Source organism: Peromyscus leucopus, chromosome 9 (assembly GCF_004664715.2).
Source record: "Peromyscus leucopus breed LL Stock chromosome 9, UCI_PerLeu_2.1, whole genome shotgun sequence".
NCBI lineage: Eukaryota > Metazoa > Chordata > Mammalia > Rodentia > Cricetidae > Peromyscus > Peromyscus leucopus.
The window spans coordinates 20,617,058-20,631,040 of record NC_051070.1 but is presented as its reverse complement, the minus strand read 5'-3'; the positions used below and the strand labels follow the sequence as shown (position 1 = coordinate 20,631,040).

The window sequence follows — 13,983 nt, the reverse complement described above, 5'->3', positions numbered from 1 at the left end:
ATTGTTGTAGAGGACTTTGTCACCTGTTTTCTGCCTTGGTAAGGTTGTCTTCCTTCTCTTAGGGTCAGTTTGGGCACCTTTGAGTATCCTACAAGTGACCATCTTCCTATTACGACCGTCAGCTCTGCTAGCTGGGTGTGACGGCACACCTCTGTAATCCCAGCACTTTGGCCATACAGGCAGTACCGGAGTTCGAGGCCAGCCTCAGTCACATAGTAAGTTTGGGGCCAGTTTGTGCTATATGAGAAAGAACTTGTCTCAAAAGGACAAACAAAACACACCCCAAATAAACAAAATCAGAAAAAATAATTGAAGACGTAAACTGCCCCTTTTTGTTATTCATAAAAGGTTTCTTTTGCAGTTCTTTAGCTGCACAGGAATGAGGAGGAAACATCCCTTCCGCCTGCCTCTCGCTCCCTTCCCTCTGTTCCCATCACAGCCTTGGGCACTAATAGAGCAACATTGTTTCATGAGATTGCCTCTACAATAATTCTACTCGCTCTCCCTAAACGCCAATTGTTCGCTGAAGAACAATATAGGATGTTCTTTCTTGCAATAGATGCTATTTGTGTTCTTAGCTGGGACCTTGCTGTCATAGCCACAATAACTGTGCCATTGTGCAGGGAGGTTGGGTCACTGCAGTCATTGTGCAGAATAACGAGGGCTGTTTACTTGGGATTTGTTGTCCCCTGCATCTGTGGGCGAGAACACGAAGTCATTGTGATTTGCCTGGCGAGCGATCAGACTCATATAAAATACCATTGTCTGTCGAGCAAGTTAGCAGTCACAAAGAACTCTATTGACTTTGTTTGTTCAATATAGAATTTGTAATGGCAGACACTCAGTAGTAGAGATGGAAGATGTAAGAGCAGCTACCTAGTGTGTGTGCTGCATAGTCACTGCAGTCTTGCAGTATATTGGGGGTCAAGTCAGAGCCAAGGGCCTTGGGGTCCATGTCTGCTCTGGCTCAGAGCGAGAGCTGCTGATGCAGAGACACGCAGGTTGAAGAAGGGACACACAGGACCCGTGTCCGTTAGGAACCAGAGCTCATGGCACCGTCTCCCGGCAACCTGAGGATTCTGAATGTTATCGTGAACATAGTTGCTTTGCTGGCTTTTTAAATATAGGAATATAAATATAGGAAATAAAACCATATTTGCATAATTGAAGGAAGAAGAAACAGTCTGCTCTTCTAAACGACCTTGACCTGCAGAATCCCGGTTTTTTGGTTCCCTGTTTGCTTGCCTGCCCACATCCACCATTTCTCCCCATGCCGCTGGCCATTTTGAGCGATTCTCTCGTGGGTGGGTACTCATCAGTGCTCACCTTAGAAAGGCACTGGGAATGCTTTTCAGAGTTTCTTTACATTTTGTCAGATGTTTAGACTGACTCCATTTCTGCCTTCTGCTTGCTATGTCTAAGTGATTGCCTTTGGGAAAAGTAAACTTTGACAACCTTAGTGGTTTTCCTACTGTGAAGACTCAGGAAATGTTTGTGATTCACTAAAGGTTTTGTCTTTTTCATGAACTTAAGATTAACAAGGATGTGGTTGATATTTTGTGCACCACAATAAACTTACCTGGGGGACAGAGAACAGAACAGTTACTATATTAAACATAGGTTTAGGCAGTGGTAGCACATGCCTTTAATCCTAGCATTCTGGAGGCAGAGATCTGTCTGGATCTCTGTGAGTTCAAAGCCACACTGAAAACAGCCAGGCATGGTGACCCACGCCTTTAATCTCAGGAAGTGATGTCAGGAAGCAGAAAGGTATATACAGTGTGAGGACCAGGAACTAAAGCCTTTTTAGGCTTTTAGCAACAGTTCAGCTGAGATCCATTCAGAAGAGGACTCAGAGGCTTTCAATCTGAGGAAACAAGATCAGCTGAGGAGTTGGCAAGGTGAGGTTAGCCATGGCTGGTTCTGTTTCTTTGATCTTTCAGCGTTCACCCCAATACCTGGCTCTGGGTTTGTTTTTATTAATAAGACCTTTTCAGATTTGTGCTACACAAGGAAGAGGTAGTTTTGAGGGAGAGAAACCAATTAGGATATGGGAGATAACTGAAGAATTAGATTATGTGTTGATTGTAGGCACAATTTCTTTGTTTTTTTAATTTCATATCAAAATAGTATTAAAATACTAATCTGGTAGTCTGCCTTTAAAAATTGCACACACAATATTTGTTCCTTACAGAAAAATGTGCAGATTCTTATAAAAGAAAGGCAATCACTGGTAGTCTCTCCCACTGCCATTTAAATGAGCTGCCATGGTGTGTTGGTGGGGCTGGCTTCTTGTGCTTTGTATACCACTTCTCCCAAAGTTTGTCTAAAAACCAAGGCCTTTGGGAACATAATAGTCCTTATGAGTGTCTTGCAATCTAAATCCAAATTTCTTTATAAAATTTAAAAAATAGATTGATGGAATTTGTATGAGTGCTTTTCCTGCATGTGTGTATGTGTTCCATGTGCATGCCTGGTGCTCATGGAGGTCAGAAACTCTTTCCCAAGACCTGGAGGTAGGAATGGTTGTTAGCCACCAGGGGGTGCTGGAGACACAGGGTCTCTGCAAGAGCAACAAGCGCTCCTAACTGCTGAGGCATCTCTCTAGACATATCTACATACAATTTTTTGATCAATATGTTCTTAAATTAACTGCACTTGAAAGTAAATACAACAATTTTTTAGGGCTCTAAATATTAAGAACAGGTTCTAGAAACCTCAAGTTTTTTATTCTTGTTTTTATCTTTCGGTATTGTTTGTTTGTTTTATGTGATCACAAAACGCTTCATTTTTGTTCAGAAATGGAGACTATTTCTGCTGTAGAAATTCGAAGTTTCCCTTTCGTGCAGGCATATTCCTTTAATCAGAGAGAAGCCGACTGGCCATTTCTCAGTGGCCGTGCAAACGAGGCCCCACGTTTTTGCACGTTTCTCCTTAGGTAGATGGAAGTCCGTTAACATGTGAAAAGTTGCTTTGTTTTCCTTCCTAAAAACATCTCCTTTGTCCCTCTGATGAACGGGCACGTGCCTCTGTGCGCTAACTGCTGCTGTGTTTGCTTCTGTGACAGCGAGCCGATGGCGGAGCCTCTTCTCGTCACCTGCTTCCCTGGCTTTCCCCTATAGTCCTGTCGCGAGACTCAGCCCTTATAGCAATGGCATTAGTACTCCCAGCTCCTCTAAAACCTCCAACAAAGCAATACTAACACCCGAGAGAACAGGTAACCTTTCACCTTCCTGACCAGCTGCTTGCTTTGCTCCTCAGTCATGAAACACACGACTCACATCCATCTGCCATGGGGATCCTGAGGGGGACCTAGTACTGGAGGTCCTGCCACACGCTGACTCTGGGCAGAAAGCACCCGCGTCCGTGTGCTGGGTCTACTGCTTGGTCTCAGCTGTGCTTGGCCTTCAGTAAATGCCTGACCTAGATGGGGTGTGAGCACAGTTTAGGTAGCTCTCTACTGATACCAGACTCACATGACTTTATGTCATTTTCTAAGCAGTTTGTGTTTTCTGTTAGCTTTTAAAATCCAGGCTTCAGGGAAGGAGTAGTTGTATTGGCTTTTCACAAGATTAGTCTCACCATTGCCTTTCTGGTCTCAGCACTGGTGCGAATCTGTCCCACAACACTCTTTCATCTCGCTCTTTCCTTCTTGGGTCGTTTTTTTACTCTACCTACTGAGTATATTTCACTGGGCTTCAGCAAGATTTCCATGATTGCTCACTGCTCTAAATTATGATGTATATATGTCTTTACATTAATGTGTCTTTTATGCATGACATTTTCCATTTATGGCACTACTGTGTCTGCCCACTAAAAATGGACTGGGCTAAATTTAATTGTGAAACATGTAATCAGTTATTGCTAGACATGTATTCATCTGATTATTAGTTTAAAGTATACATGTGTACACAAACACATATACATATATATATATTTTCAAACACCACACCCTTAGTTTTGTGCATTAACTTCTTAGTAGACAGTACTGGGCGATTATGTTTTCATTCTACAAGTTGGATTAAAAAAAAAACAGAAAATAAATTACTTCACACTTAGCTATTGTGAACGTGTAAAGATGTATTTATTGTTTGTTAAATGACAGCACGTTAGTTTTTTGTTACATCATGTAAACAAGAAAAATGCCACTTGCGTATGAATTTTTAACACATGTATACTTATCACTTCTCTACATAATGATGTATTTCCTCTGTGTTTTAGGTTACACCTCCAGGGGCTCCCCTCTTAGCCCCCAGTCGTCCATTGACAGTGAGCTGAGTACTTCAGAACTGGAAGACGACTCTATATCCATGGGGTATAAGTTACAGGACCTCACTGATGTTCAGATCATGGCTCGTCTACAAGAAGAGAGTATGTTCTTTTAATCGAGGGACATGAGGTTTCCGCTTGGACTATAAGTGACGGGTGGAGCCAGGCACTTTTCCCAGGGAGTGGATTCTTTGTTCTGTGTCACCTTCCTTTGTAGTTGGAAGAGTTGCCTGTCCTTCAAGTGCTGAAGAGCATTGTGGGTATTAGGCATACTCTCAGCGTCATATTGATCTGTGGAGATTGTAGGCATTCTTAAACATTTCTCTCACAGCGGTAGGAATGTGTGTTCACATAAAAATCTATACACACATACTCTTAACATCTGTATTTGCCATAGTCTTCTCTCTTGGGGTAAAACGCCATGACCACAGGCAACTTAAGGAAAAGGGGATTTATTTTGGCCTGTGGTTCCAGAGGAGCGAGCGTCCATCACGGCATGGCAGAGGCATGGCAGTAAGCAGCAGGCACAGTGGCAGGAGAAGGAAGCTGGAGATCACATCTGTAACAGCAAACGGGAGGCAGAGAGTGCAGCAGAAGTAAGGCAAGGCTATGAACTCTGGGGAAGTACTCCCTCTGCAGCAGGGCTCACAGCTCCTACATGTCCCCAGATGGAGGACTGAGACTATGCCTGAGACTATGGAGGACATTTCTCATGTATTCCACCAGTCTCTAACTGGACTGTGTTGAGATGCCCTTCTGCAATGAATGGTTAAGTAAGGGTGGTGTGTCCATACCATGGAATACTACTCATCAACAAACATGAGCAAGCTGTTGGTAGGACTTCTTGGGTGGGCTCCAGGGAATCATAAAAATGAAAACAAGATGATACAAGAGATTATATGCAGCGTGATTCTATTTGTGTAACATTTTGAAATGGTAGAACTTCAGAAATGTAGGATGTTGGTGGATGGAGGAGGGTCTTGGAAAGGAGAGGGTGGTAGATATGCTTCTAAAAGCATAACACAAGGGATTTTCATGGTACAGAACTGTTCAGTGTTTTCAATGGCATAAAAGCATGTAGCTAGTAAAATTATAAGAAACTTAATATTAATCTATACATACATAAGTAAATGAAAAATCTGAATAAAATGGGTGGATTATATCACTGTCAAAACCTTAATTATTATGCTAGTCCACACATTTGGAAATCTGTTGGAAGCTGGGTGAAGTGCAAGTATTATGTCCTAGGGCTTTGTGGGAGTCTATAGTAATCTTAAAAATATCAATTAAAATGCAATGATAAATGCTCCAGGATAAGTAACTGTGGAGGACTACTGGAAATGGAGCACTTTATCAAGTATCTGTGTGACGTGCTTCAGAGGCATTGGTACTGTATTTCAAGGGCACAAGAAGATGTACATCACAGAACTGGGCTAGTATAGTGGAGATAGTTAAACACAGCAATTTCTTGCTTTGACAATTAGTCAAGAGTACTATGAAAAACATGGTGATACTTACGGAGGCTTTAATAAGATACATGTTGAAGAGCAAGGTGATTATTTTGTATCATTAATGGCAAATGTAAGTGCTTTAGTGTGGAAAGAGACTGGATGTCAGTTTCAGATATTGAGTGATCCTGAAGAGGTAGACAATGGTAAATAGTGAAAAAGTTGCAGGTTGACTGTATTTGGGGTGGTTGCTATTTAAGATACCCCAAGACTACTGAAGCGTTAAAACACCGCCATGCTATGAAGGAAATACTAGTTAGTGACAAAAGATTAGAGGAGCGGTGACCTTGCTAGAAAATGTTTGCACCTCAGGGTTTAATCTTTCTTCTTGGCCCAGACACTGGTAGAGGGAGCAGGTTCCTTGCTCCACCAGGGATCGGGGTTTTGTAATTGTACTAGTTCACAGGAAACTATAATAATAATAATAATAATAATATTTCTTCCTAAACTCTGATTTTCTAACTATTTCCAAACTTGAAAAGGGATAATTTGGAGAATTTTTGTAGGTAATGATGTCTGGAGTCATGTCAGGTAGGTCTGACCTTCACTGGAGCGGTGATATATTTTTTCAATGTTGACTGACCTAACATTAGATATATGTTTGGTAAATAAATGTATGTTTTCATTTGTGTTGGGAGGGGATTTAATAACCTGAAACAAGGTGGTGTGTCCTTGTTTGAGTAATTCATTGTCATTTTAAGGTAAATATATGAGTTGTAGTTTAATGTTAGTTACGTGAACTTTCCCATGGTACTGTTTGCTTCCATAGGTCTCAGGCAAGACTACGCTTCCACTTCGGCATCCGTGTCCAGACACAGTTCCAGTGTGTCACTGAGTTCAGGAAAAAAAGGGACGTGTAGTGACCAGGAATATGACCGGTACAGCCTGGAAGACGAGGAAGAGTTCGATCATTTGCCGCCACCTCAGCCTCGTCTCCCGAGGTGTTCACCTTTCCAAAGAGGAATTCCCCACTCACAGACTTTCTCCAGCATTCGAGATTGTAGGAGGAGCCCCAGTTCCCAGTATTTTCCTTCAAATAATTTCCAGCAGCCACAGTATTACTCACCCCAAGCCCAAACTCCAGATCAGCAACCAAATAGGACCAATGGAGGTAGGTTATGTTTTCTAGCCACCAATTCTTGGCAGGTGTTTCTCAGGTCTGAGTTCATCCTTATCAGTTTGGTCTAAATTTACATCTAAAATTGACTATCTTCTAGCTGTGCCTCGGGTTTATAGATATCTGACTGCAGGAAAACTACCACGATGATCCCACCTCAGAATCACATTGAGGTGTGAAGATGTTTTTGTGTATTTGTGTGTACACACTGCTTTCGAACACACACACACACACATATATGTGCATGCTCCACTGGCTGGCTGACAAGCCAAGGGTGCGTCTGTCTGCTTTCCCAGAGCTGAGATCATAGGAATTCTTTTTGAGTGCTGGGGGATCTGAACTCCTTATGCTTGTACTGCATGTCTTTTTACTGACTGAGCCATCTCTCAGCCTCTGAGTGTGGAGATCTTTGTGTTGCTGTTTGTCTACTGTAGGGCGGCCATACTGTGCAGCCTGAGGACTTCATGGCCGGGCTCCATGTCATCGAAGGCCGCGTGCTGCATTCATAACGTCACTAGCCTCTTACCATGGGTTTTGAACGTAGACAATGTTGAGAGGATGCTGCTTTTGCACGCTCAGATTTAGGCGGAGTCTGGTAGAGCATGCTTCAGATGCTAACTTTAACACCTGGGAAGCAGTAGGGTTGGGGAAGTGGCTCTGTGGCATGTTCGTGAAAAGTTCATCTGTATGTCGGTGTGATGGGGCAGAATTCTCTTTCATATTTTTTGACTGTTCTCTTCCTCATATTCCAAGGAGTCTGACTCTGTGACTACCAAGAACTACAGAGAGAACAATCATGTAATCCCCCAAGGCTGGTGTATGTGTGTATTTATGATCAGCCAGACCTCCATGCACAGCCTAGAAAGCTGGAAGGAAACTGTTTTGGACCTGTATAGTTACAGCCTTTAATTATTAAAACATACCATTTCTCAAAGTCTAGAAGTAAATAAATAGTATTTTTAAGTGTCACCAGGGTGAATACAAATTGGATTACAGATCAAATGTTACACATTGTAGTTTTCATCATTTCTTCCACCATACTTGTATTATTCTGCAAACTGAAAGTTCATTTGAAAGTATTTAAAGCATTATATTCTGAGTTTCTCTCTTGATACCTTCAGATTTTAAATGTAAGACTTGGCTAAAGAAAGTCATAGCAACTAATATCTTAAAGCTCCTAATGGTAGCCAGATGGGGCTCCATTCTCCATGATTACTGGCTATCATGACACCATGTCACAGCTGGAAGATGGGCACCTGGCCTTGTTACCTGCAGCTGTTTTCAGGCACCACAGTTGAGTCTGTCATGCAGCCAGCTGCTGGCTCTACATCTCGGCTGCTATTGTAGTTTAGGCCACTATTTCTGTGATGAAAGTCCATGACTAAAAAGCAAGTTGAGAAGGGAAGGGTTTATTCAGCTTACACTTGCACATTGCTGTTCATCACCAAAGGGAGTCAGGGCAGGGAATCAAACAGGACAGGATTCTGGAGGCAGGAGCTGATGCAGAGGCTGTGGTGGGGAGCTGCTTACTGCCTTGCTTCCCATGGTTTACTCAACCTGCTTTCTTAAAGAACCCAGGACCACCAGCCCAAGGATGGTACCACCCACAGTGAGCTGGGCCCTCCCCCAGCAATCACTAATTGAGAAAATGCCTTACAGCTGGATCTCATGGGGAGCATCTCCTCAACTGAGGCTCCTTCCTCTCCAATGACTCTAGCTTGTGTCAAGTTGACACACAAAACACATCACTATTAAGTCACAACCCATCCTTTTTTATTCATCCCCAAGATATCACATTAAAAACATAAATAACTTTGAAAGCCCCACAGTCTTTACAAACTCAGACACAATAAAATTCTAGTCCCTTTAAAATAACCAATTTCTTAAAATCTAAATTTTAAAATTCAGTCTCTCAACCATGGCCTCCAGTGAAATACTTTCTTACTTCAAGAGGGAAAAATAAGGGTACAGTCACAGTCAAATCAAAGCAAAACCAAATTCCAGCCATCCAATGTCTGGGATCCACTCACGATCTTCTGGACTCCTCCAAAGGGCTTGGGTCCCTTCTCTGCCTCCACCCTCTGCAGCGCACACAGCTTGTCTGTCTTCTGGGCTCTGGCTGGGCCGGCTCCACTCACTGCTGCTGCTGCCCTTGGTGGTCTTCCCATGGTACTGGCATCTCCAAAACACTGGGGTCTTCTGCTGAACCTGGATTGCACTTTCACCAATAGCCTCTCATAGACTCTCTTCTTGGTGCCAAGCCTCAACGTCTTTCCATGACCCCTGCAGTCCTGGGCCTTCAACTGCCTCTGAGGCTGCACCTTCACCACTGTTCTCTCCTGGCCTCTCACAGTGCCAAGCCTCAGTTTCTCTCCATGACCCCTTCATGCCTTCAAAACCAGTACCACCTGGGTGACTCTTACACATTACCAAGTCTGGCTGCCAGCAGGAGGTACAACCTTGGCTGTCTCTGGAACATAGCTTCTCTGTGCTCTCAGAGAATTTCCCAGAAGATCTCACCTCCATGATGCTGGTCTCTTCTTGATTACTGCTAATTTCTTAGCTCCAGCTGACCAGCATCAAGTATCCCAGCAAAGCAAAGTTTCACTTTTACTAAAGTATCTTATCAATCACAGCTGATTCTTCAGCCCCAGAACCACAGAATCTTAAAATAACAAATGGCCCTGATAAAGTCTTCAAGCTTCCCTCTGAAATTTCACAGGCCAGGCCTCCATGTTCTGCTCTGTTCTCAACATTCTTATCTCCCAAGTTTCCACAGAACACAAAACACTCTTAACACTCAATGGCTCTTCTAGCCCAAAGTTCCAAAGTCCTTCCACAGTCTTCCCCAAAACATGGTCAGGTCTGTCACAGCAATACCCCATTCCTGGTATCAATTCGTCTTGGTTAGGGTTTCTATTGCTGTGATGAAACACCATGACCAAAAGGAAGTTGGGGAGAGAAGGGTTTATTTTTATTTGGTTTATCCTTCCACATTGTAGTCCATCACTTAAGGAAGTCAGGACTGGAACTCCAGCAGTTCTGGAATTTGGAGGTAGAAACTGATGCAGAGGCCATGGAGGGGATCTGCTTAATGGCCTGCTTCCAATGGCTTGCTCAGCCTGCTTTCTTGTAGAACTCAAGACCATCAGCTCAGGGATGACATCACTCACAGTGGGCTGGGCCTGCCCCTTGATCACTAATTGAGAAAATGCCATACAGTTGGATCTCCTGGAGACATTTCCTCAACTGAGGCTCCTTCCTCAAAACACAAAACAAGCCAGTATACCTGGTATCATCAGTGGGCTTGTCCTCTTCCATACCACTGTTTGTTCTACTTAGAAAAGCATAAGACTGTCGTCAAACACCATTGGGAGAGGACTAGGTTTCCCTAAGCCCACACTGTGATGCTGCCCATGAGAAAACAGGCACGGTACTCCAGTCCAGGTCTGGTTGTGGTCGTTTTATTTTTAAGTTTCTGCGTGTGAAGGAGCACAGAATACAAAGGTAATTTTCTGGATGTGCTTCCGATTCATCTTCTTCATGGCTGAGAGCACAGGCTGTGACGTCAGCGGGCCCTGAGTTCCAGTCCTGTCCCTATCACGCTGAAGTTTCTCAGGTCACTGAGCTTTGGTTTTCTAAGCTGCAAAACCAAGAAAAAATAACTTGTAACTTTCAGAAAACATCACTGTAATTTCACATCAAACCATCTGGTATATTTTCTCCCAACTTAAATATGTTATAAGGAATAAATTAAATAATGAATGCTACATTGCCTGGAGTAGATGTGCTGAATAAAATTTTTCTCCCGCTCCACCTACACTTTTTGAACATTTTGAAACATATGGCTCTGATATCTCAGCCTCCGTTTGTTACCACAGAATGTTATTTGAACCAACTTATGAAAGAAAAATGGTAACTTTGAGACTATCCAATGTTCTTCTCAGTTACTAAAACTATATAGATGGGAGAAAATAATTATTAGCTCTTAGATCTATTTAAAAATAATAAAAAATTTAGAAGAGGACATGAAGTTGGGATCCTGGAATAAATTGGAGCAGGGAAGGGAGGATTAGATTTGATAAAGAAACATGTATATTCGTATGAAATTTTTAGACTAAATAAAATACTATTTTTAAAATGAACTGAATTTTGTATAATTATTGTGACAAAATATGCCTCACTCAAACTAAACCCAACAGGCATGGTGGTGCACGCCTTTAATCCTAGCATTGGGGAGACAGAGGCAGGTGGATCTGTACGTTCAAGACCAGATTGGTCTGCATGGTAAGTTCTGGGCCAGCCACACCTACATAGTGAGACTCTGTCTCAAACAAACAAAACCCATGTAAAACAATAGAAATAGATTTTTTTTTAAACTTACTGGTTTGTGGCTCATATCCTGTCTGGTTTCAGAAGAGATAGCTTATACAAGTTCTTGACATGCTTTGGGGACTCACTGATTGTGACTTGTCAGACAGTATACAGTCGGTCAGAACACAGAGGTGACAAGGCTTCTTTCCTGTCTTTCCTGTGCTCCTTCAGGGTCTGTGGTACAGCACAGTCCTTGGTAGCACAGTGACCCTCCCCGGGTCTGACTGGCAGGGGAAACTCGTGTTCCTGATTCCTTGGTTGTGTGTGTTCCACAGAAGGCCAGGATTTGCTGCCCCCTGACTGTGAGCATCTGAACTCTCTTCTGGGTCTCTGACTTTTCTCTAGTTTATTGGCCCTTGAAGATGAAATCTCTGATTTCTTAGGAAGATGGAATTAGGATATTGCTTTTTAGTCCTTGGACTTTAGGGTGTGTGAGTGCATTCCGGATTGTTTGCCAGGAAGTGACCCATATTTCCTGATGGTCTGATTCAAGAGATCACAACTCACCCCAAAGTGTCCTAAGGATTTATACTCAGCTTATTAGTACGGGCATATTTCAGGATTATGGAGTTAGCAAATTGGCTTGGTACCCAAATACGAGCAAAGACTGCTTTTAAAGATCAGTGTGTCTGGATTAATGGAGATTAACCACACATGATGTATGTACCTTACCTAGATCATGGTTTAGGGGGGAAATGTAACAAATGGCATTCTTGAGATGTTTGGAAGATTTTTGCTTATGAGTTATGATGTTACTGTGCTTAAATGTGATTCCACAGACATTTCTTCCTCCTAGGAGATCCATGTGCATTTAGGGTTAAAATATCAAGAGTGTCTGAAGCTTTTATACTGTTGAAAGCAAACAAATGTATATGTTATGGTGAGCTAGCTGTGGCAGAATGGAAAACAGCTGGTAGCTTGAGGACGACAACACATGTGCTCAGGGTACAATTTTTAATTGCTATATTTAAAGCATTTATGGTAGATTTTTGAAAATAAATGCATTTTGTTTTGTATTAATTAATAGTGCTGGGGATGTAGCCCGGGGACCAATCTGTGCTAGGCAAACTGTTCTACCACTGAGCCACACTATCAGCTCCTGGAATTAAAATTTCAAAATATAGCTCAATTTTCTAATAGCATATGATTGTTCCCCTCTGCCTCTATGCTACCTAGAACAATATGTAGTGGAAATAGTCTCATGTTGACATAGGCTCTTCACATCGGATTTGTGATGTCCGAGAGACCTAGTGATGGGTTCTTTGAATGTCATTTATCACATACTCTGCCTACACACACACACACACACACACACACACACACACACACACACACACACACACACACACACCCTCTGTAATATTAAGTGCCTGCTGTGTGGAGCTAGGGCCTTTAATAGGCCTCAGGTAGGTCTGGGGGTGAAGCTCATTGGTAAGAGTGTTTGTAGCACTTGTGAAGCCTTGGGTTTATTCTCAACTCTGGGAGTCAGGGGACGCCTCAAAAAGATAGTCTTCTCTTAATCTGAGATTTTGTTTTCTGTACTTTGTTACCCTGCTTACTGAGTTCAGAAGATATTAAATGGAAAATGTTGAAATAACTGTGCTGGATAGTTTTATGTCCACTTGGCATAAGGTAGAGTAATTGGAAAGGAGGGAGCCCAGATTGAGAAAATGCCTCCATGTGAGTGGGCTGTAGGGCAGATGGTGAGGCACACCTTTAATCCCAGCACTTGGGAGGTAGAGGCACTGGGATCTCTGAGCTTGAGGCCAGCCTGGTCTACAGAGCCAGTTCTAGGACAGAACAGCCAGGGATATACAGAGAAATCCTGTCTTGAAAAGCCAAAGGGGGGCGGGGGGGGGGGGGGAAATCAGACTATAGGCAAGCCTGTAGAGCATTTTCTTAATTAGTGATTGATGTGGGAAGGCCCAGCCCATTGTAGGTGGGGCCACCCTTGGGCATGTGATCCTGGATTCTATAAGAAAGTGGCTAAGCAAGCCATGGGGAACAAGGCAGTAAGTATTGCCTCTCCACGGCGTCAACATCAGTTCCAGCCTCCAGGTTCCTGCCCTGTTTGAATTCCTGCCCTGACTTCCTTCAGTGATAAATATTGATGTGGAAGTTGTAACCCCTTCCTCCCCAACTTGCTTTTGGTCATGGTGTTTCATCACAGCAATAGCAACCCTAACTAAGACATAAACAATAGATTTTAAATAATTTTTTTTTTTTTTTTTTTTTTTGGTTTTTTCGAGACAGGGTTTCTCTGTGTAGCTTTGCGCCTTTCCTGGGACTCACTTGGTAGTCCAGGCTGGCCTCGAACTCACAGAGATCCACCTGGCTCTGCCTCCCTAGTGCTGGGATTAAAGGCGTGCGCCACCACCGCCCGGCTTTAAATAACTTTTATTATTGACTAGCTTATAAACTTTTAATAATTTTTTATTGTAGGTATAAACATACAAGAAAAACAAAGTATGTACATTTTGGCACTATCTATGGTTTTGGATAGCTGGGATTTTGGAGGGAATCCTCTGAGAGGAGGAGGAAATGACTATAATGAAAAAAACAACCGTGAAGAAGAGTCTATGGCAGGATGCTGTAGCACTGCGCACAGGCAGGCAATGTGGGAGTGGGAGAGTCCTCAGCCAGCAGGTGTCTAGAAGAGCCAGCTCCTCCATGAAGCAGGAGTCGAGAACATTCTGAATGTATTAGTAAGAGTTT

The 13,983-nt window shown here is 42.8% G+C and overlaps 1 protein-coding gene across 4 annotated transcripts in view; it reads left to right on the top strand.

Annotated features, from left to right (window-relative positions):
* Positions 1–13,983, top strand: part of Slain1 (SLAIN motif family member 1) — a 56,029-nt gene that overhangs the window by 30,176 nt on the left and 11,870 nt on the right. For 3 of the 4 annotated variants that reach the window (XM_028864820.2, XM_028864823.1, XM_028864824.2), the window contains exons 3-5: positions 3,068–3,217; positions 4,222–4,371; positions 6,547–6,888. In XM_028864820.2, the coding sequence (XP_028720653.1) occupies positions 3,068–3,217; positions 4,222–4,371; positions 6,547–6,888 (642 nt within the window). The remainder of the gene's footprint in view (positions 1–3,067; positions 3,218–4,221; positions 4,372–6,546; positions 6,889–13,983) is intronic. The other variant, XM_028864821.2, reaches the window with a different exon arrangement.